At 51.0% G+C, this 20,769-nt stretch overlaps 1 protein-coding gene across 3 annotated transcripts; it reads right to left on the bottom strand.

Moving 5' to 3' along the window:
- Nucleotides 1-1,803: 1,803 nt before the first annotated feature.
- Nucleotides 1,804-8,766, bottom strand: WFIKKN2 (WAP, follistatin/kazal, immunoglobulin, kunitz and netrin domain containing 2). Of its 3 annotated transcripts, none has more exons than XM_086358215.1 (3): nucleotides 8,285-8,766; nucleotides 7,218-8,070; nucleotides 1,804-4,707 (listed from the first exon to the last, which is right to left on the bottom strand). In XM_086358215.1, exons 2-3 carry the CDS (start codon nucleotides 7,419-7,421, stop codon nucleotides 3,187-3,189), a joined length of 1,725 nt encoding a protein of 574 aa, XP_086214341.1. In that variant the 5' UTR covers nucleotides 7,422-8,070; nucleotides 8,285-8,766; the 3' UTR covers nucleotides 1,804-3,186. The 3 variants fall into 3 exon arrangements, with proteins under 3 accessions (XP_086214341.1, XP_086214344.1, XP_086214342.1); XM_086358218.1 differs by having other exon boundaries at nucleotides 8,014-8,070; nucleotides 8,285-8,356; XM_086358216.1 differs by lacking the exon at nucleotides 7,218-8,070 and having other exon boundaries at nucleotides 8,285-8,390.
- Between the last annotated feature and the right edge of the window lie 12,003 nt (nucleotides 8,767-20,769).

Raw genomic sequence — 20,769 nt, 5'->3', positions numbered from 1 at the left:
TGGGGCCAAATCTCCCAGTGGGGCAGCCTCTCGAGGTCATCTGGCAACCAGGCCCTGGGACTTCAGTTCATCCTGCACTGAGCACCTTTCAGAAGTCAGTTCCTGTGTAAGCAAGACACACAGACTGGTTTCAAGGACAGAAAACAAATGCCATGTGGTGGGTCCACAAGGACGATTGACTGTATCCCACCCTTTCCCCAAGCACCGATGTTTTACAAATCCCAAACCAGCCTGTGTGGAGCAGTCAGTTCTGAGCAGCAGAATACAATATTTGAGGCGATATGGTCTCTGAGCCTGCAAAAGCCGAAATCTGGGTGGAAGAGCAAGGGGAGGGCTCAGGTCTTGGGGGCCTGCTCTCAGCCAGGGAGCTGCTGAGGGCATGGAGGGGCCCAGGGGCAGCATCTGTGCCAGGTTCTGTTTTCTAGGCTTTGCAGTTTGACACACAGTAGGGTTGAACTCCCCAAGTCTCCATGGTGTTCTGTCCTACAGATGAGGAAACAGAGGCTCAGAGAGATGGCAGATATGTGTCAGAGCCCAGATTCCGCCTTAGGTGGGTCTGACTCCACAGGCTGGGCCTTCTCACCCTGCCAAGGTGGGGCTGGAGTGTGACAGGGACCCTAAGTCTGTGGCTATGTGTCAGCAGCGAGCCTGTGAGAGGAAGCCTGAGATTGGACCCCTGAATCTCACACCTCCACCACATAGTCACGGGGCTCAGCCCCACATCTATGCAAGTGGAGGGAAGTGGGGAGGTGACAGATGCTGGCATGTGGGCGCTTGCCCCCTCAGATTCGAAGGTGATGTGCTATTATTAGGGCACCTCGACCTAGAAGCAGGTACAATAGTGTGTCCTCACTCTGAGGGAGAGTGAGGAGCCAAGTCCTCACCCAGGTTTCAAGACCTGCATGGGTGGGTCCTGAGCCTGTGCTCACACCTTCTTGGTTAAGTTCTGTGCTCAGCATTTTCTTGGTGGTGACTTGAGAAGCTCCCATTCCTCTGGCCTCTCTTCTCTCTCAAGGAGCAGCTTGTCTTCTTGATCCCAACCCCTCCTTATTGCAGGGAATTATCTCTAAAGAGGGATTGGCCTGACTGGGCTGAACTGAGCCTGAATTCTTCCTTTGGGCTGTGGCCTGGAAAGACCAGAGAAAGGCAAAGGGATCCGGTGTCCCTCGTGCTGAGCTGGCTTCCAGCCTAGGGGACAGACAAGCTGGGGTCATGCCCTGGCTGCAGGCTCCTGAGCACATCTCTGGGAAGGGGAGCTGCCAGGAGCCCCTGAGACCAAAGGTACTGCTGCTGCAGACTGGAAACCTGATCACATGCTCTGAGCACCCAAGGCTTTGGGATCAGCCTTACCCAGAGACCCCTCTAGGGAGTCACAGCCAGACAGAAAGGTCCCCCTGCCCACTCCTGTCTCCTCCACTTTCACGCCCCTAAATTCATCACCAGTGGGGTCTGGAATCCACCATGACCCACTGTGCTATTGTGAGGGGGCAGGGGACTGAACTGAGTACAAAGCAGAACACCTGGGCTTCCACCCCATGCCTTCCTGCCCGAGTTCCTGGCTGAGTCACCTGGCCTCAGCTCTCCTGTGCCTAATGCACAAAGCTTCAGTGAGCACCACAGTCAGGAGTCATGGAGCTGCAAAATGAGCCAAGTGTTAGCAGTGTCTCTCCATCACTCAAATGGGATCCAGTTGGCTAGATTCCCCTGTGCTCCCCCCAAGGTAGGTCACCAAAGCAAATGACACTGCCCACCACTTCCCTCTCCCACCTATACATAAGCCCGAGTGACTCACACAGGAAGGGCTGTCGATACTATGGGCTTTTAATTGGTATCTTCCCCCTACATTTGAGGAAGAAATGAGAATGCCCCACAATGATCTTCTTCAGCTTTGGAGGGGCATGGACATAATGAAGGCTGAGGAGGATTGAAGAGGGGTAGATGAAGAGCTGACAGTGGCTTTCTCAAGTCCTAAATCTAGTAGTGGGGTAGCAGACTTGTCCTGGAAGTCCCGAAACAGAAATCAACAAGCTGCCACATCCTCAGACTGGCCCTCCCAGTCCTCACCTGGAGTCTCCCTCCAGGTCCCTGCAGCTCCAGAGACTACCACCAGATGGGAGCATCGAGCAGCATTCCTTTCCCTTCCCAAGCCTACCTCCCGGTCTCCCCTCTTCTTTCACCAACGCACTTCCCTGCCTCGCTTTTCCTCTTCCTTTATTTCTCTTCCCATCAGAACAGATCCTGGGGCTTCTACTGACTTTATGTCTGAGGAAGCGAGGGGCAACTGAGAGCTCACTATCTGTTGAAGGGATCTTTTGCCAGCTGGGAGCTCCAGCCATTAATCTGCTGCTGGGAGAGCCCTGGGATCTGGACATTCGTGTTCAATCACTGTGAGCTGGGCAGTAGCTAACATCTCTCTGTGGTCCTGGCACCTGGCACCCAGTAAGTGTTCAGAAAACGTCCACTGACTTGGACTGAATAAAACTGAATCAGTAAATCAATAATCAATAAACCAATCAATAAACCCAGGGAGAAGAAGCATGACAAACATATTCTGCTTGTGCTGTGGTGGCCTCAGAGACTGCTAGGCCAACATGATCAAAGCACAGGCTGGCCACCACCCAAAGGACTTGCCTGGCAGCCTCCACTTAAGGCAAGCTGTGCACTGGGCTGGATCCTGCCTCCTGCTTCCCGCTTCCCACCACCCTCACCATGAGGTGGTCTCTGTTCATAGTGCTCTGGAGTTCCTGGGCCCTCCTTTCTATCCCCACCTACCTTTTTAGCAAACCAATTCATTCAGTTATTCCTGTGACCATCCTGCAGCCAGCCACCATCTCTAGAATCCTGCCTGGGAGTCTGGCTGTGGGCAGGGAGTCTGGGAGAGTCAGGGGAGGGAGTAGTCAGCCAAAAGAAGATAACAAAGTCAGAGGAGACTGGCCATCAGGAATAACCTGCAAATGTAGGTTGGCTTCTTTTGTTCCCCCCCTCCCGCCCCCGCCCCATTATCAAGCCCAAAGAATAGAAGCTGATTTAAGATCCTCTGGTGGCTTTTTTCTGATGCATTGACCTCTATTCCCCTGTTGGCCTAAGACTGTCTAATCTGACCTTGCCCAGTTTGCTGACTGAGGGGCACCAGGAACGGGTAAATAGAAGAGGATCAGAAAGAGGGCTGGGGAGAGGCAGAGGGCTTCACTGCAAGCCTGGGAAGTCCTTGAGGACATCGCAGGTTTTCTTGTGCATGACCTCACGCAGCTTCCGAGCCCGCCGGGTGCTCGAGGCTCCCACAAAGCTGTCGGGCCGCAGCACGGCCATGCCGCCGTCCACCTCGCCCATGATGATGAGCGGCGCCTCGCCCACTGTCACGTTGGGGCAGGGGCAGGTCCAGTCCATGTGGAGCAGAGTGACCTCCAACGGCTCCTGGCCCAGGAACTTGAGGCCCATCTTCTCATCCTTTAGGACCTCGTCCACAGTCACCAGGGCACGGCCTGAATCGGGCTCCTCGGTCAGCTCGGAGATTCGGCCCAAGATAACAAAGTCACTCCGACAGAAGCTGGTGACAAGCTTCTGCCTTGGCTTGCAGGCCCGGCAGCGCTGGTTCCCCCGAGGGAACGGGCAGGACTCCTCGCAGTCCTCACGGCTCTCAAAGTTGTTGCCGTTGCCCTCGCAGCCGCCATAGACAAAGGACTGGCACTGGCCTGTCTGGCTGTTGTAGGCCCAGCGGGGCACATAGGCCTTGCAGGGCCCCTGCAAGGCAGGCAGGCTGCACACGGCCAGCGACCCACTCATGCAGGCCAGCATGCAGGCCTCATAGGTCTCAAAGTGGTTGCGGTTGCGGTGGCAATGGCCGAAGGTGAAGGTCAGGCAGTTGTTGGCTTGGGCGTCGAAGTACCAGCGGGTCTGCTCCTCACCGCAATCGTCGCTGTCAGGGGGTTTCAGGCACTCAGCTGCGGGGAAGGCCGTGCCGTTGGGGCTACTCTCTGCGGTGGCTGAAGCCTGACCCCCACTGACCACCGACAGTGGGAAGTCAGCGCGCAGGACGCCAGCAGCGTTGCGGGCTGTGCAGGTGTAGATGCCAGCGTCCTGGGGCTGGGCGTTGTAGATGACCAGCTGGGCGATGTTGGTGACCACCACGTTGCCGCGCACATGGTTGGGTCTCATGACCACGTTCTCCCGGTCCTCCAGCTGTTTCTCCCAGGTGATCTCAGGCCGGGGTCGGCCCACCACATCACAGAGAAAGCTCACCGTCTCACCCACAGTGACTGACTGGTGCGCAGGGTGGTTGAGCAGAGCTGGGGCCGTGGCATCCAGCCCAGGGGTCTCTGGAGGAGCCGTGGTGGGATGCACAGTGGTCTCGGGGGGTGAGGGGCTGGTGTTGGGCCAGGTGAAGTGATAGCGGCAGGTGACGACAGCCAGCGTGATACCCTTGGAGCAGGCTTCAGCGTCCATGTAGCAGCGGTTATAGTAGGTGAGGCCATCCGAGGCGCAGGTAAAGCTGGGCTCCTTCTCACAGCGATCTCTGCATTTGCACACTGGCTGGCCATCCCAGATGTCACATTCAGAGCCCTGCTGCAGACACATGAAGTGGTCGCACGTGGCCTCCTTGGGCATGCCCACGGGGCCCTTCTTCCCCTTCACATCCATGTAGCGGGCCGCCACGCAGCTCTTGGTCCCACACACGTTGGGGCAGCACTTCTCATAGGTCTCACACTCCTGGGGAGAGCCAGATGGAGAGGTCTGAGCAAGGAGAAGGAAGAGAGCACAGGCTTCCCCCAACTTCCCCATGGTTTACAGGGAAGGGAACTGATATGTGCTCACCTATCATGAGAAAATCATTTTGATATAATAACTAATGTATTCGTAGCACCCACTTTTTGCCAGGCCTTCTTCTAAAAATGTTTACAACTGTCAACTTATCTCGTGCTCATTACAATGGGTATAACCATCATTCTCACTTCACAGGCAATGATAACTGAGGCACCGAGGGATAAGGTAACTTGCCCAAGGTTGCACACAGCTAGCAGTGTGGGAAGAGGCAGATCACATACTCCATGAGGAAAAGTCTTCCTACTACCATGAGATGAAATGAGAATGTGAAGACTAAGCGAGGTGACATTCAAGCCCTCAGAGCTGGGAACTGGTGGGAAAGGACTTCAAGCTCCAGGTGGTGGGATTCAGAAATGAGAGTTTTTTGTCTGCAACTTATCATTCCCACAGTGAGGTGTCACCTGGAACAATGGAGCCCGCCTTTGTGTCTTTTCCATTGGGAATGCCCTGGCCAAATGCTAAAAAGGAAAAGTCAGACACTGCTGGGACAGCTGTTCAAAGCTGTGCTTGTGCACAAGACATGCACGTGTACACACCAGGCAGCTCTCATGTTGGCCCCTGTTCATCCAAAGCCTAGAGGAAGGGCGGGCAAGACAGGCCCAGGACATCAGGTCTCACCACTGTGGGCTGTGCTAGTTCCAACATGTGAGACTTTGCATGGGGAAATCAATAGCAAAAAAAAAAGTCCCCTTGTGTGGCAAAGGTCAGCCAGGCCGTCATCGAGGACTTGCCAGGCTGTAATTCCTTCTGATTCTCTGTGGAGCCATGAAAGGCATTAGTCTAATTCCTCAAAATTAGCAACATGCTCTGGGGCTGACACAAACAAGGATTTCACGTGGTGTTTTCTCCAGGATGTGGGCAATGCCCCTAATCCTGAGCCCTGGTCATGGCTCTGTGAGCCGCTCCCCACCAGGGCCGGCCTCATGCGGCCGCATCAGCTGAGGGCTGCATGGAGCCTGCCTGCTAGACTTGTTTACTGTTTTTCCCTCTCAGCTCAGAATGGGGACTTTGTTTTGCAGCCCTTGCTTGGCATAGGCTTCTAGGCCACACCAGGGAGGCTCTAGGGCAGGGATGGACAGATTTCAGAGCCGGGTTCTGAAGGAGAGGGACCTAGTGGGGGTGAGGGCAGGAGGGGGCTGAGCAGCAGGAGAACCTGCTCCTTGCCCGAGCATCCCTCGGTTCCTTGAAGACTCTGGCCTAGGAATCTCCTTCTGGACTTGGAGGTCCATGAAAGACCAGGTGCTTGGGGAAAGGGAAAGGTACTTCTGGGCACAGAAAACCTGGAGGGAATTTTCAGAACAGTTTTTGCTTAAGGGCTCAGAATGTATCCATAGGCTAAATCCCCAGCCTCACAGAGGAGCTTCTCCCCAAGACATAAAATCAGCCAGAGTCTCACTGTCTCCAAGCCCCACCTGATTTATCAGGCCAGGCTGTGCCCCTGAAACAGCCTTGCCTACAAATGTAGCCAACCAACCGCCTGACCTCAGCCGGATAGGAACACTTTTCCACCCTTACCCAGGCTTTATCTTCCTTTCCCTCGGCTCCCCCATTGCTCATGAACAGTGAAAGGCTGGGATTGTCCCCTGGGCTCTCTGAGGGACAGGCCACTCTCTCTAGGACCAGTCTGTGCTCTCATAGGTTATGTACATTTGGCAGAGGGAGCACCCTGGTGATGCCCAGACAGGCCCGAGCCCAGCAGCTGCCAGACTGTCAGGAATTACCTCTGCCTAGGCAGGTGCCAGGTACTAGCACGCGCTTCACCCTGGGAGAAGTAACAGAAACAACCCTTGAATGCAGGAGCAGGGAGAGAATTGTCCTAGAACCAGGTAGAGCCAGGCCTGCCCTGAGCACTGGGAGGATTGGAGGATCACAGGTTGGAACCTAGTCCACTTCCCTCTCGCAGACACCCAGAGAGTCTATTCAGATCCACTCCTGCCCACCCTCCCCATCAGCCTGCACCGATCTCAGGGTCAGGGTCCTAACCCCAGAGGTGGCCCAGAGGCTGGAGGAAGCATCAGCTCTGTGGTCAGATGGATGCGGATCTGACCTCCCTGGCCCTGGAGCCTTGTGCTTGTCCTGAGTTTCTCTCTCACCTGTTGACAGGGTGCGGGTGGGTTGTGCCAGTCTCTCTGATGTGCCTGGCATAGCACTGGCTCAGAGCAGCCCTCAGCAGACCTGAGAACAGGAATCTGAGGATTTCCAGTCCCTGAGAAATTCCCACATCACGTCCATCTCTTCTTCCAGGCCTCGAAGTTAAGACATCGCACCCTGTTTATGTCCGTGTGGCCCAGGGGCCAGATTCTTTCCCGTTTTGAGTCGTTCTCACCACCCAGCTCCCACTCTGCCTCGCCAACAAGACTGCTTGGCCTGGCTCAGGCCTCTGGGTTCACACTCACCTGGTCCGTCTCACACTCCCGCTTGCAGGTGCTCTGGGCATCCACCCAGAGGTTGGGGTTCATGTCGTTGGGACAGATGCCGGCGTGAGAGTATCGGAGGGGTGGCAGGGCCAGGCCTCGAGGGGGCACCCCAAGCAGCAGCAACAGCAGGGCTGCCCCCTGCCCCCAGCGGGACCAGGAACGGCAGCCCCGCAGGGCCCACATGCTGAGGTCTGCAGCGGCCAGAGACCTCCCCTGAGAGGACGCCAGGGCTGGGCCCCTGGGCCTTCTGCTCCTCAGGGCTGCAGACACCTGCCCTGCCGACCCCAGTGGGCCTCCGTGGGCTGCTGCGGCTGCTGCGGCTGCCTCCACTGAGTCTGTGGAGTCCGCCAGGCTGCGGAGCCTCAGATAAAGGGAGCTCCCTCTCCGGAGTGTGCCGGGAGAGGAGCCGCACCGGGGCCAGAGCCTGGATTTATGTCCTGGGCGCGCCACCCGAGTGGGAGCGAGCTAACCTGACGCCTGTCACAGGCAGGCTGCCGGCTCCTCTGTCCTGTGGCTGATCACAGACTTGTTGCAGAAAAAAAAAAAGCTGGAAGCAGTTTAGGCGGCGTATCTGGCACGGTGGGACACCTGCTTGTTTTTGACTCCAGGAGGCCTTTAACCCCTTCAGGGGCCAGAAATGGCATGTGCTTTGGGGGGAGCTGGCTCCAGGACACGCCAGCTCACTGTACTACATGAAGAGGCTTGCTTCCCTTCCCCCCACCTCTCGGCCGGGCCCCCTCCTCCCGTTGGCCACCTCCGAAGAACACACACTCACTTGTTACAACGAGGGACCTGCAGCCGCAGGGTTAGCATCGCCGGCCCGATAGTACATCTGAGAGCAAATGACGTGGAAAAACAACAAGTTCACGGCCATTCCAGGGCGGGCCTGAGCAGCCTGTGCTGTGTAAGCCGACTCCCACCCCAGCACCAGATCCCAGGGTGGGGGGGCGGCGTGCGGACAGCCCCCTATCTCTCTATCCTGGGCAGTTTGCGTCTCAAGTTCCAACTTCGGTGAATTTTCCCCAAATCATTCCAGAGACACATACCAGCTATGCTCCAGCTCCCCCAGCTCCGGGACGTATCACATTCCTGCTCCTCGACTGACACACTCCCCGCTCCAAGAGAAGCTACGTGGTCACAGTGTCTCAGGACAGTGCTGGGCAGCCGAGCCGCCTCGCTGACGACCATGAAGCCTTTGCCCAGGAAGAGCCAGTTGGCTGTCGTCTCCCCACTTTATGAAGGAGAAGGTCACCCCTGGTGAGCAGCAGTAGGATATTTCCTGGGGTCATAACGTGGGCCAGACCGTGTGCATTGTCTCATTTAATCCTCACAACAAACTGTGCCTTCGTTTTAGATTTGAGGAAAAGATAGGGTAAGCAACTTGCCCTGTGTCACACAGCTATGTGACCCCACCATTAATGCAGGGACCCTAGTTTGCAGGGCCTTTGAAATCAACCCTCCCCACCAAGCTGTCAAACTGCTGTCAAGGGGGCAACCTGACTCTAGTCTCTACAAGCTGGACAAGAAGTTTGTGAAACATCAAGGACAGTATTAAAGGAGGAGCCAGGAAAAGAGCCAGAAGCTGCCAGGGGGTGGGGAAGAGAGAGGTTACTTTTTCAAGGCCAACTGCAAAGGATTTGGGGAGCAGTAACCAAGCTGCTGTGTCCCAGGGGCAGCAGATAGTGGTGCGGCCCCAATCTTTTCACAGATGGAGATACTGAGTGCCAAGCCCGGGCCACTCTCCCCTCAGGCCAGACCTCAACCTCTAGCTGCTCTGTAGAAGGGCGTGCCCCTCCCTCCACCCTGCAGATTTTGCTTCTTCCTCTCGAGCAGGGTATTGCCTCCTCCCCTGAGCCAATTCCTTCCTGTCTGTGGGTCATTCTGCAAGATCTGTCTTTTCTGCTTATGTCAAAGAGCTAATGAAGGGTGTCAGATCCTAATCCCCTAAATTATTGGAATAAACTTCCCTCCGAGGCTGGTCCCAGTAATGAAGCCAGACAGCAGGCGACGCCGGCTGCTTTGAATTCCCTGTAATTTCATAAACCCGTGTTCCAGCTGCTCCAAGTTGGGCCTCAGCACAGCCCTTGATGAACGTGGTTTGTGCTGCCTCCTTTGATACCACAAAGGGAAATGGACAGTGACACATTTCTGAGCAGGACTTGGAAAACCTGTCACAGCCCCATTACAGGAGACAGGTATCTAGGCAAAGGAGGCTGATTTCTTGGGAGTCACTCGAGACCATTAGGAGGGAGGTGAGTGGGGAGGGCCACAGGCCAGAGGTGGGGGAGGAGAGGGGAAGTCCCCGCCCAGCCTGGTCCTATTGAGAGCTGTGGGCCTCCCCTGCCCAGGCCCCACTCCTGGCCATTCTGCTCTGAGAACTCTCAAAACAGCACTGGGGAAGAAGGGGCCCTAGTACACTCGGCTCTCCCTCTTAGCCCTTCCAAGTCTCCCACCAAAACACAGCTCAGAATAATAAATAACATCTGATCAGGGCTTGGCGCCCACACAGCACTTTCACCTACATCGTCACGCTGACCCTCACGCCAGTCCCGGAGGGAACCCAGGTGTGGCTGTGAGCTCAGTTTTATGAGAGAAGAAAGCCAGCCACAGAGAGGGGAGGTGGGCCTGGCTGGGGTCTCCGGGCTCTTGCTTCACCTCTCTGACCCCTCCTGTCCCCTGCTCTTCACACAACCCCATGCACGCTTCCAGCCCCTCCAGAAGGGCCCCTGCTGGCCGCCTCACCAGCTCAGCTTGTTTATAAGCTGCTCAGGGAGTGCTTTGAAGTCCTCTCTCCCTGGGCCTTCTCTCGCACGGTCCCTGGGTCTGGCTCCCTCTGGCTCTGCTCCCTTCATGCCCTTCTCTGGAGGGTGGTGTGGAAGCCATGCTCACCAGCTCCCTGGGACAGCTGAGGGCTCGGTTGTCTGTTCCCACACCTCCAGGCCTCTGGGGAGTGGAGACAGCGTGGGGCAGCCTGAGCAGGGCCCTGAACTGGCGGGTGTCCTCTGCCTTGAATCAGGCGCAGATCTGCCTGGAAGGGGCTGGCTCTTGACCTTGTCTCAGAAGAGCCCCACCACTGTGGGAAGACAGAGGGCCCATGGACCCTTCATACCTTCTAGGACGGGTTCAAAGCCTACCTACTCCAGGTGCAGCCAGTAGGAAGTCACCCAGGACAGTGAATTCTGGATGACCCTTGACCTCGAGATCACCCTTAGCAGAACAATTCCCAAACCACCAGAGTATTGACAACACACTGACACTGCTTCCTAAACGGGCCCGAGACTTCAGCTATAAACACGGTGGGACACCTGGAGACCCACAGGGACACCAAGCAGCATCCCAGATGCCATGTCCCTCATGCACAGCCCAAACCTCTCACCTCTTGAAGCATCTCCTCCCGCTCCCTTCTTGATGTTTTCTAAAGCGCCTACTATGGGCTAATTTGTGGGTACACAGGGATAGATGGCTGTCCTCGTCCATAGAGGGCACAGTCTTGGCCAGAAAACAAACATGCAAAAGCATAAGAGTAGTATTCAGTCTTGGGGGTCCTTACAAGTGCCGAGGCACAGGCAGGAGGCAGAAGCCTGGGGTGGCTGTTGGGCCCGTGACGTGGGCTGGGTCTTGAGGCCTAAGCAGGACCCTATTTCCTATACTTCTTCTTGGATGCCTTCTCAGCTAAGACCCTCCTTCTGGGGGCATAGGCCTCCAGAAACAGAGGTGAGAGGGAAGTACAAGGATTTAGGAAAGGCGGTGGGGTGGGAGCTGTAGGTCTGCTTCTGCTTGAGGTGGCCCCACCGGAGTCAGAGCAGCAGCCCATTCTGGTCCGTCCTGCTTGGGCTCCCAGACCTGAGGCAGTCACACTTTCTCCCAGACGGATGCCAACCCCCTGGGAGCCTCCCTGCCCTGTTCCTGGTTATTTAAACATATCTGAGGAGGAGGAAAGATTTGAGGCACAGGAATTGAGGTGCTGGGGAGAAGGAAGTCCTCAGCAATGGTACTCAAATGGATTCTCAGAAGGCCAGGCAGTCTTGGTTAAAGGCGATGATTAGTCAGAGCCAAGCCAAGGAGTTCAATAAAGCCGTCGGCTCATTACGCAGCTGGGGACCCCCTGCCTGAGCAGCCCAGGGCCTGGGTTACATTACAGGGCTGTGTGAACTCTCCCCTCAGAGTGAGACTGTACTGGCCTTGAAATAATTATGGGGCCTCAGCAGATGGTGGAGGCAGACAGGAGAGACCTTCAGCTGTGGGACACGTGACCTGTCAGCATCTGTGCAGAGCAGAACACGGGAGGGTCCACCCTGGGGCTCAGGGGAGGCAGCACTGAATCAAGATCTGAGAATGACGAGGTTGGCCGTTGGCGTGGCCTGGCCAGTGCTCTGGGCCAGCCAGGCCTCTTTACAGCCTGTCCAATCCAGGGGGGCCTGCTAGTGGGGCCAAGTCCCTGGAAGCTTGAGTGCCAGAGTCTGAATAGATCTGCGGGTCATACCACAAGAGCAGGAGACCCTTGTGGCAACTGTGAGTCCTTGAATGCCTTCCTGGAGCAAGTGGGCATCAAGGAGCTTGGGGATTTCAGACACCTCACTGCGAGGCCCCATGGTGCTGAAGCTGAGCACCATGCAAGGAGTCAGAGGACCCCCTGAACAAACCCCTCAGGCCCCTTCTCTCTCCCTCCTCTGTGATCCTTCGTCCTGACTCCTCCAGCTCTGCCTTGACAGAACAGGCTTCAAATATCCTCAGGCAGCTTTCAGCCAAGACAAACACAAGAGGGAAGGAGCCAGAAGGCTGCGGGGCTCCACCTCTCCACTCTGCTGGGGGAGAGTGAGGGCCTGGGGCTCCAGCAATGAGACTAAAATGGGGCATGGCCCCCATTCCATTCAGGCCTCACCTACCCAAAAACCTTCCCTGACTGCTCCACTCTCCTCACTCCCAAGTTCTCTGCTTCACTGTTTCCTCCTTTCGGATGAGAGAGAAGAAAGGACAGCTCAGATTCTGTTCTCTCTGCTCACCCTCATGCTGCTGAGCCAAGGGGCACATATCCTTTAGGACCAAACACAGCCCTAGTTCCCTTTCCAACAGCACAAAACGAACAATGACTGTGAAACAGGCCCCTTTCCTGAATGATCATTATTTCAAGACCTCTGGCTTAAAGACGGCTTTTCCACTTTCATTTAGCCTGTACTACCATGAACTTCTGCCTCCGTTTGCTTCTCCATCTTATAGTTCTCCCTTCTCTCCTAAACCCTGGAAGCTGCCACGTTGCTCTTTCAATCTTTAAAAGTTCCACACAGGATTTCCCTTTAACCTATGTGAATGCTGTCCTCCCCACGGAAGACGTTCCTTCCCTGACCCGTTCCGTCTGATCCTGGCCAACTGCTTCCCAACCCATCTCAGAAGCTGCACCTTCTAGGAAGCCTTCCTGACCTCAGAAGCTGAGGGAGGCCAAAATCACCCTGGGGGTTCCAGGTAAAGTTTTTAAAACAAAAAAGCAAAACAAACAAAAACAAAAACTGGTATACAAAATCTGTTGCAATTAAACATTCAACCCTGTCAGGATGTATGTCTGTACCTGTGTAAATGGTAAATAGGTTTAAATGATAATGTCAAAAATCCACAATAGATGGAGGGGAGGAATAAATGAGGAATATGGGATTAACAGATATGTATTACCACACAGAAGACAGATACACAAGGATTTACTATATAGCCCAGGGAACTACATTCAATATCTTATAATAACCTATAAGAGAAAATAATTTTGAAAAAATAAATTTGAAAAAAAAAAAGCAGGAGATGGCAAGATTGAACATCAACATCTTAGGAATTAGTGAACTAAAATGGACAGGAATGGGTGAATTTAATTCAGATGACCATTATATCTTCTACTGTGGTCAAGAATCCCTTAGAAGAAATGGAGTAGCTCATAGTCAGCAAGAATCTGAAATGCAGTACTTGGGTGAAACCTCAAAAATGACAGAATGATCTTAGTTCATTTCCAAGGCAAACTGTTCAATATCACAGTAATCCAAGTCTATGCCCCAACCACTAATGCCAAAGAAGCTGAAGTTGACCAGTTCTATGAAGAATTATCACAAAAAATGATGTCCTTTTCATCCTAGGGGACTGGAAGGCAAAAATAGGAAGTCAAGAGATACTTGGAATAAAAGACAAATTTGGCCTTAGAGTACAAAATGAAGCAGTGCAAAAGCTAACAGAATTTTATCAAAAGAATATGCTGATCATGTTGTTCAGTCACCAAGTCATGTCTGACCCTTTGCTACCCCAGGGACTGCAGCACACCAGGCCTCTCTGTTCCTCACCATCTCCCAGAGTTTGCCCAAGTTCATGTCCATTGAATCAGTGATGATATCCAACCATCTCATTCTCTGCTACCCTCTTCTCCTTTTGCTGGTCATAGCAAACACTCTTTTCCAACAACTCTACACATGGACATCATCAGATGGTCAATAGCAAAATCAGATTTTTTGTAGCTGAAGATAAAGAAGCTCTATTCAGTCAGCAAAAACAAGACTTGGAGCTGATTGTGGCTCAGATCATGAACTCCTTATTACAAAATTTAGGCTTAACTTGAAGAAAATAAAGAAAACTACTAGGCCATTTAGATGTGACCTAAATCAAATCTCATATGATTATACAGTGGAGGTAACAAATAGACTCAAGAGATTAGATCTGGTAGACAGAGTACCTGAAGAACTATGGACGGAAGCTTGTAACATTGTACAGGAGGTGGTGACCAAAACCATCCCAAGAAAAAGAAATGCAAAAAGGCAAAGTAGTTGTCTGAGGAGGCTTTACAAATAGCTGAGGAAGAGACGCAAAAGGCAGGGGAGAAAGGGAGAGATATACCCAACTGAATGCAGAGTTCCAGAGAATAGCAAGGAGAGATAAGAAGGCCTTCTTAAATGAACAATGCAAATAAATAGAGAAAAACAATAGAATGGGAAAGACTAGAGATGTCTTCAAGAAAATTGAAGATATCAAGGGAATATTTCATGCAAGGATAGGCACAATAAAGGATAGAAACAGCAAGGACCTAACAGAAACAGAGGAGATTAAGAAGAAGTGGCAGGCTTACACAGAACAACTATATAAGAAAGGTCTTAATGACCCAGATAACCATGATGGTGTGGTCACTCACCTACAACCAGACATCCTGGAGTATGAAGTCAAATGGGCCTTAGGAAGTATTTGTGGCTCAGCTGGTAAAGAATCCTCCTGCAATGAGGGAGACTAGGTGTGATCCCTGAGTTGGGAAGATTCCCTGGAGAAGGGAGAGGGTACCCACTCCAGTATTCAGACCTAGAGAATTCCTTGGACAGTCCATGGGGTTGCAAAGAGTAGGACATGACTGACTGACTTTCACGTCACTACAAACAAAGCCAGTGGAGGTGACGGAATTCCAACTGAGCTATTTCAAATCCTAAAAGATGATGCTGTGAAAGTGCTGTACTCAATATGTCAGCAAATTTGGAAAACTCAGCAGTGGCCACAGGATTGGAAAAGGTCATGTTTTACTCCAGTTCCAAAGAAGGACAATGCCAAAGAATGTTCAAACTACCATCCAATTGCACTTATTTCATGCTAGCAAAGTTATGCTCAAAATCCTTCAAGCTAGGCTTCAGCAATACATGAGCCAAGAGCTTCCAGATGTACATGCTGGGTTTAGAAAAGGCAGAGGAATGAGAGATCAAATTGCCAACATTTGTTGGGTCATGGAGAAAGCAAGGGAATTTCAGGAAAAAAAATGTCTATTTCTGCTTTATGCTAAAGTGTTTGACTGTGTGGATCACACCAAACTGCAGAAAATTCTTAAAGAGATGGGAGTACCAGACCACCTTACCAAACTCCTGAGAAACCTGTATGCAGGTCAGGAAGCAATAGTCAGAACCAGACATGGAACAACGGACTGGTTCAAAATTGGGAAAGGAGTATGTCAAGGCTGTAAACTGTCACCCTGCTTATATAACTTATATGCAGAGTACATCATGTAAAATGTCAGGCTGGATGAATCATAAGCTGGAATCAAGATTGAGGGGAGAAATATCATCAACCTCAGATATGTAGATGATACCACTCTAATGGCAGAAAGTGAGGAGGAACTAAAGAGTCTCTTGATAAGGGTAAAAGAGGAGAGGGGAAAGCTGACTTAAAAATTCAGCATTCAAAAAACTAAGATCATGGCATCTGGTCCATCACTTCGTGGCAAATAGAAGGGGGAAAAGTGGAAGCAGTGACAAATTTTATTTCTTGGCCTCCAAAATCACTGTGGACAGTGAGTGCAACCATGAAATTAAAAGATACTTGTTCGCTGGAAGGAAAGCTATGACAAACCTAGACAGCATATTAAAAAGCAGAGACATCACTTTGCTGACAAAGGTTGTTGGTTGTTCAGTCGCTCAGTCATATCTGACTCTGTGACCCCATGGACTGCAGCATGCCAGGCTTCCCTGTCCTTCACTAACTCCTGTAGTTTGCTCAAACTCATTTCCATTAAGTCAATGATGTCATCCAACCGTCTCATCCTCTGTCATCCCCTTCTCCTCCTGCCCTCAATCTTTCCCAGCATCAGAGTCTTTTCCAATGAGTTGGCTCTTAGCATTAGGTGGACAAAGTATTGGAGCTTCAGCTTCAGCATCAGTCCTTCCAATGAATATTCAGGACTGATTTCCTTTAGGATTGACTGGTTTGATCTCCTTGCTGTCCAAGGGACTCTCAAGAGTCTTCTCCAGCACCACAGATTGAAAGCATCAATTCTTCAGCTCTCAGCCTTCTTTATGGTCCAACTCTCACATTCGTTCATGACTACTGGAAAAACCATAGCTTTGACTATACAGACATTTGTTGGCAAAGTGATGTCTCTACTTTTCAATACACTGCTTAGTTTTATCATAGCTTTTCTTCTGAGGAGCAAGCATCTTTTAATTTCAAGGCTTCACTGATTTTGGAGCCCAACAAGATAAAATCTGTCATCTGTCACTGTATTTCCATTTTTTCCCATCTATTTTCCATGAAGTGATGGGACCAGATGCCATGATATTAGCTTTTTGAATGTTGAGTTTTAAGCCAGCTTCTTCACTCTCCTCCTTTACCTTCATCAAGAGGCTCTTTAGCTCCTCTTCACTTTCTGCCATTAGTGTGGTGTCATCTGCATATCTGAGGTTATTGATATTTCTCCCTGAAATCTTGATTCCAGCTGTATTTCATCCAGCTTGGAATTTTGCATAATGTACTCTACATATGAGTTAAATAAATAAGGTGACAATATACAGACTTGATGTACTCCTTTCCCAATTTTGAACCAGTCTGTTGTTCCATGTCTGGTTCTAATTGTTGCTTCTTGGCCTGTATACAGGTTTCTCAGGAGGCAGGTAAGGCCTGCCTCCTGACTCCTTGCTGACAAAGATCCTACAGTCAAAGCTATGTTTTTTCCAGTAGTCATGTATGAATGTGAGAGTTGAATCACAAAGAAGGCTGAGCACCAAAGAATTGATGCATTCAAACTATGGTGCTGGAGAAGACTCTTGAGAGTCCCTTGGACACCAAGGAGATCAAACCAATCAATGCTAAAGGAAATCAACCCTGAAAGTTCATTGGAAGGGCTGATGCTGAAGCTGAAGCTCCAATACTTTGGCCACCTGATGTGAAGAGCCAACTCATTGGAGAAGACTCTGATTCTGGGAAAGATGGAAGGCAAAAGGAGAAGAGGGTGGCAGAGGATGAGATGCTTACTCATCCAACTCAATGGACATGAATCACCAACTCAATGGACATGAATTTGAGCAAACTCTGGGAGACAGTGGAGGGCAGAGGAACCTGGTATACTGTAGCCCATGGAGTCACAAAGAGTTGAACACAACTTAGCGACTAAACAACAAAATGTATATATGTATACATACACACACACACATATATATGAATTGCTTTGCTGTGCCCCTGAAACTAATGCAATATTGTGAATGAACTTTACTTTGATTTTTTTAAAAAAAATCCATACAATGAAATGTTACTCAGCTTAGCCTCCAATTAAAATAAATAAATTTAAATTAAAAATGAAATAAAATCCTCCAGCATTTCAGAGAAAAAAAAAGAACAAAATAGTGCCATTTGCAGAGATGTGGAGGGAACTAGAGATTGTCATACAGAGTGAGTTAAGTCGGAAAGAGAAAAACTAATAAAATGTGGCTTGTATGTGGGATCTAGAGAATGGTGGAGATGAACGTATTTGCAAAATAGAAATAGAGTCACAGACATAGAGAACAAGCTTAGGATTACCAAGTAGGGAAGGAAGGGTTGGGATGAATTGGAAGACTGGGATTGAAGTTTATACCCTATTGATACTCTGTATAAGATAGATAGCTAATGAAAACCTACTGTATAGCACAGGGAACGATACTCAATGCTCTGTGGTGACATAAATGGGAAGGAAATCCAAAAAAAGAGGATTTGTACACTTTGCTGTACAGCAAGAAACAGAATATTATAAAGCAACTACTGTTTTTTAGTTGCTAAGTCATATCCAACTCTTTTGCGACCCTATGGACTGTTTGTAGCCCACCAGGATCCTCTGTCCATGGAATTTCTCAGGCAAGAATACTGGAGTGAGGTCCCATTTCCTTCTCCAGGACATCTTCCTGACTCAGGGATAGAACCCATTTCTTTTGCATCACAGGTATATTCTTTACCACTGAGCCATCAGGGAAGCGAAAAGCAACTATACTCCAATAAAAATTAATTTTTAAAAATCCACATTTGAGGCCCTTTTTGAGTACACCCTGGCTCGGTGACCCTCCTGGGATTGCCTGTGATACACCCGGGCATAGTTTGTGTAGTGCTGAAATTACTTTCCCATCTATCATCCAGACTGGCCTAGAAACTCCTGGCAAGCAGGGCCTGTGTCTAGTGCCTGGTTCCAGCAGAGAGCCCACACTGAACGGATGTACACTGGAGGAATGAGTGGATGGTCCCATGAATGAATGGATTCGTCAAGCAGACCATGTGCTTACAGGACAGGAGTGAGCATTCCTGGTGTCTGTCACCCCTGAGAGAGACTAGGTAGTCCTAGGGCTGTAAGTCAGGACTCCAGAGACCAGCTCTAAGTCAGGCCAGGTAGGGTACAGCCATCCCTGGGCCCATCAGCCAATTCTAGGCAAAAAGGTACTGGAGTCCGCAAGGAGCAGCTGGACAGTGGGGTCAGAGAAAGTTTGGGCATCACATGGGCAGCCCTAGGGGTAGAAGGAAGGTGCCCACTGGGACCCACCACAGCTCCCACACTGCTTTTCACGTATGCATCCCTTCACTTCTCTCCAGACCTCCATGATTTCATATTTAACAGCGAAGAGCCCCCCTTCAACCATATTCTCCTCTGCTTCCAGAGTTACCTTTTTAATTCCAACATTGAACATGTTGTTTCCCTGTTGTGGTGGGTTAAATGGTGTGTGTGTGTGTGTGTGTGTGCACGTGCTCAGTTGCTCAGTCTTGTCTCTTTGCTACCCTATAGACTGTAGCCCACCAGGCTCCTCTGTCCATGGGATTTTCCAGGCAAGAATACTGGAGTGGGTTGTCATTTCCTCCTCCAGAGGATCTTCCTGACCCAGGGATCTAACTCTTGTCTCCTGTGTCTCCTGCATTGCAGGTAGATTTCTTTACCGCTGAGCCATCGGGGAAGTCCAAGTTGAATGGTAGCCCCACCGACAAAGATATGTCCATGTCCTAACATCTGAAATCATGAATGTGAACTTATTTAGGAAAAAGGTCTTCGCAGATAGGATTAAGTTAAGGATCTTGAAATAAGACCCTTCTGGATTATCCAAGAGGGTCCTGAAAACAGTGACAGGTGTCCTTAAAAGAGAAAGGCAGAAGAAAGGCCATTAAAGATGGAAGCAGAGATTAGAGCAATGTTATCATAAGCCCAGAGATGCCTGAGCCATCAGCAGCTAGAATAGGCAAGAAAGTGATTCTGCTCTGGAGCCTTTGGAGGAAATGCAGCCCCACTGACACCTTGGTTTAGGGCTTCTGGCCTCCAGAAAATAAATTTGGGTTTTCTTGAGCCACCAAGTTTGTGGTCATTTATTACGGCAGCCCTAGGAAACTTACACACCTGCCTCAAACTCTTCAATGGCCCCTCCTGGTCAGGATTAAATGGCCCAGGGAGCCTGCTGAGGGCTGATTCTGCCACCTCTCCAGCCTCGTTGCTTACCCTGCATGTTCCAGCTGTACAGAATTACTGATGGTCTCTGAGCATCCCACCAGGGTGATCAGGCATCCTGGTTTGCCTGGAACTGGCCTGGTTTTGGCACTGAAACTCCTGCATCCCAGGAAACTCTTCGGTCTTGGGCAAACTAGAATATTTTTTTCCCTTTCTGCCATGCTGTCTAAATCTTAATTCAGGCCATTCCCTCTGCCTAAATTGTTCAAAAAACTCCACTTTGGGACAAGACTAAAATAAGGGTCAACGGGGGCCGTCCAGAGGTGAGGGGTGGGCCACCTACACCTTGGGGAGCCCAAGCCTGGATCACGCTATGAACCCTAAAGACAACATTTATCCTGCCAGGGACCCAGAGTCAGCTGGCAACAGAGCCTCAGGCACCGGCAGCAGTGAGGGGTTGACAACCTGGGTGTGGGTCTAGCCCCATAGGAAGCGTCACAGTTGGCACTGGTGTGGGTGAACGAAGGCAGTGGCCCAGAGGAAGTGGCTATGGATGGGAGTCACTGCATGGCTGCTGGGTAAGGAGGAGACACAGGCAAGGGCTTTTTTGGCAGGAGGAATCCAATGATCCTGAGGGTTAGAGACAAGCAGTCAAAATAACAGTTAGGAGTGCATTTGGCAGCATGTAACAAAGCCTGAGCAGCTGTGGCTTAAATCATTAGAAGGTAAAGTTTGTCACAGAATAAGAAGTTCAAGGCAGCTTGGCTAATTTATCAGGGCTGTGGTTCTTATCTTTTCTCTCACCTTCAGCATGTGGCTTTTGCCCTTAATGTCTGATGATGGCTGCTCCCATAGATACTTCCTCATTCTGGACCCAGATTGGGGGGAAAAGCCAAAACCCCTGGAACCATATCTGTTTATTCAGGGAGGGAAGACTTCTTGCTCTTTTTTTTTCTTTTAATGCAATAGCTCTACATACTTTTAAATTTATTTGTTGTGTTTTTTGCCTGTGCTGGGTCTCTGTTGCTCCAAGTGGGATTTCCCTAGTTGCAGCAAATGGGGCTACTCTCTCGTTGCAGTGTGCAGGCTTCTATTGTGGTGACTTCTCTTGTTGCAGAGCGCAGGCTCTAGGGCACATGGGCTTCAGTAGCTGTGGTGCATGGGCTTAGCTGCCGGGCTATATGTGGAATCTTCTTAGATCAGGGATCAACCCCACGTCCCCTGCATTGGCAGGTGGATTTTTAACCACCAGACCACCGGGGAATTCTGGAAGACCTCTAAGAACCTCAGGCCACAGCACTTCAGCAAGGAAGTGTGTCACATGACTCTAACTGCAAGGGAGCCTGGAAAGGTGATGGTTCCCGCTTTGCA

Source organism: Bos grunniens, chromosome 19 (genome assembly GCF_055505025.1).
Source record: "Bos grunniens cultivar Pamir isolate PY7600 chromosome 19, Bosgru_T2T1.0, whole genome shotgun sequence".
Lineage (NCBI taxonomy): Eukaryota > Metazoa > Chordata > Mammalia > Artiodactyla > Bovidae > Bos > Bos grunniens.
The sequence above is the reverse complement of the archived record's forward strand: the minus strand, read 5'-3'. Positions and strand labels throughout refer to the sequence as shown.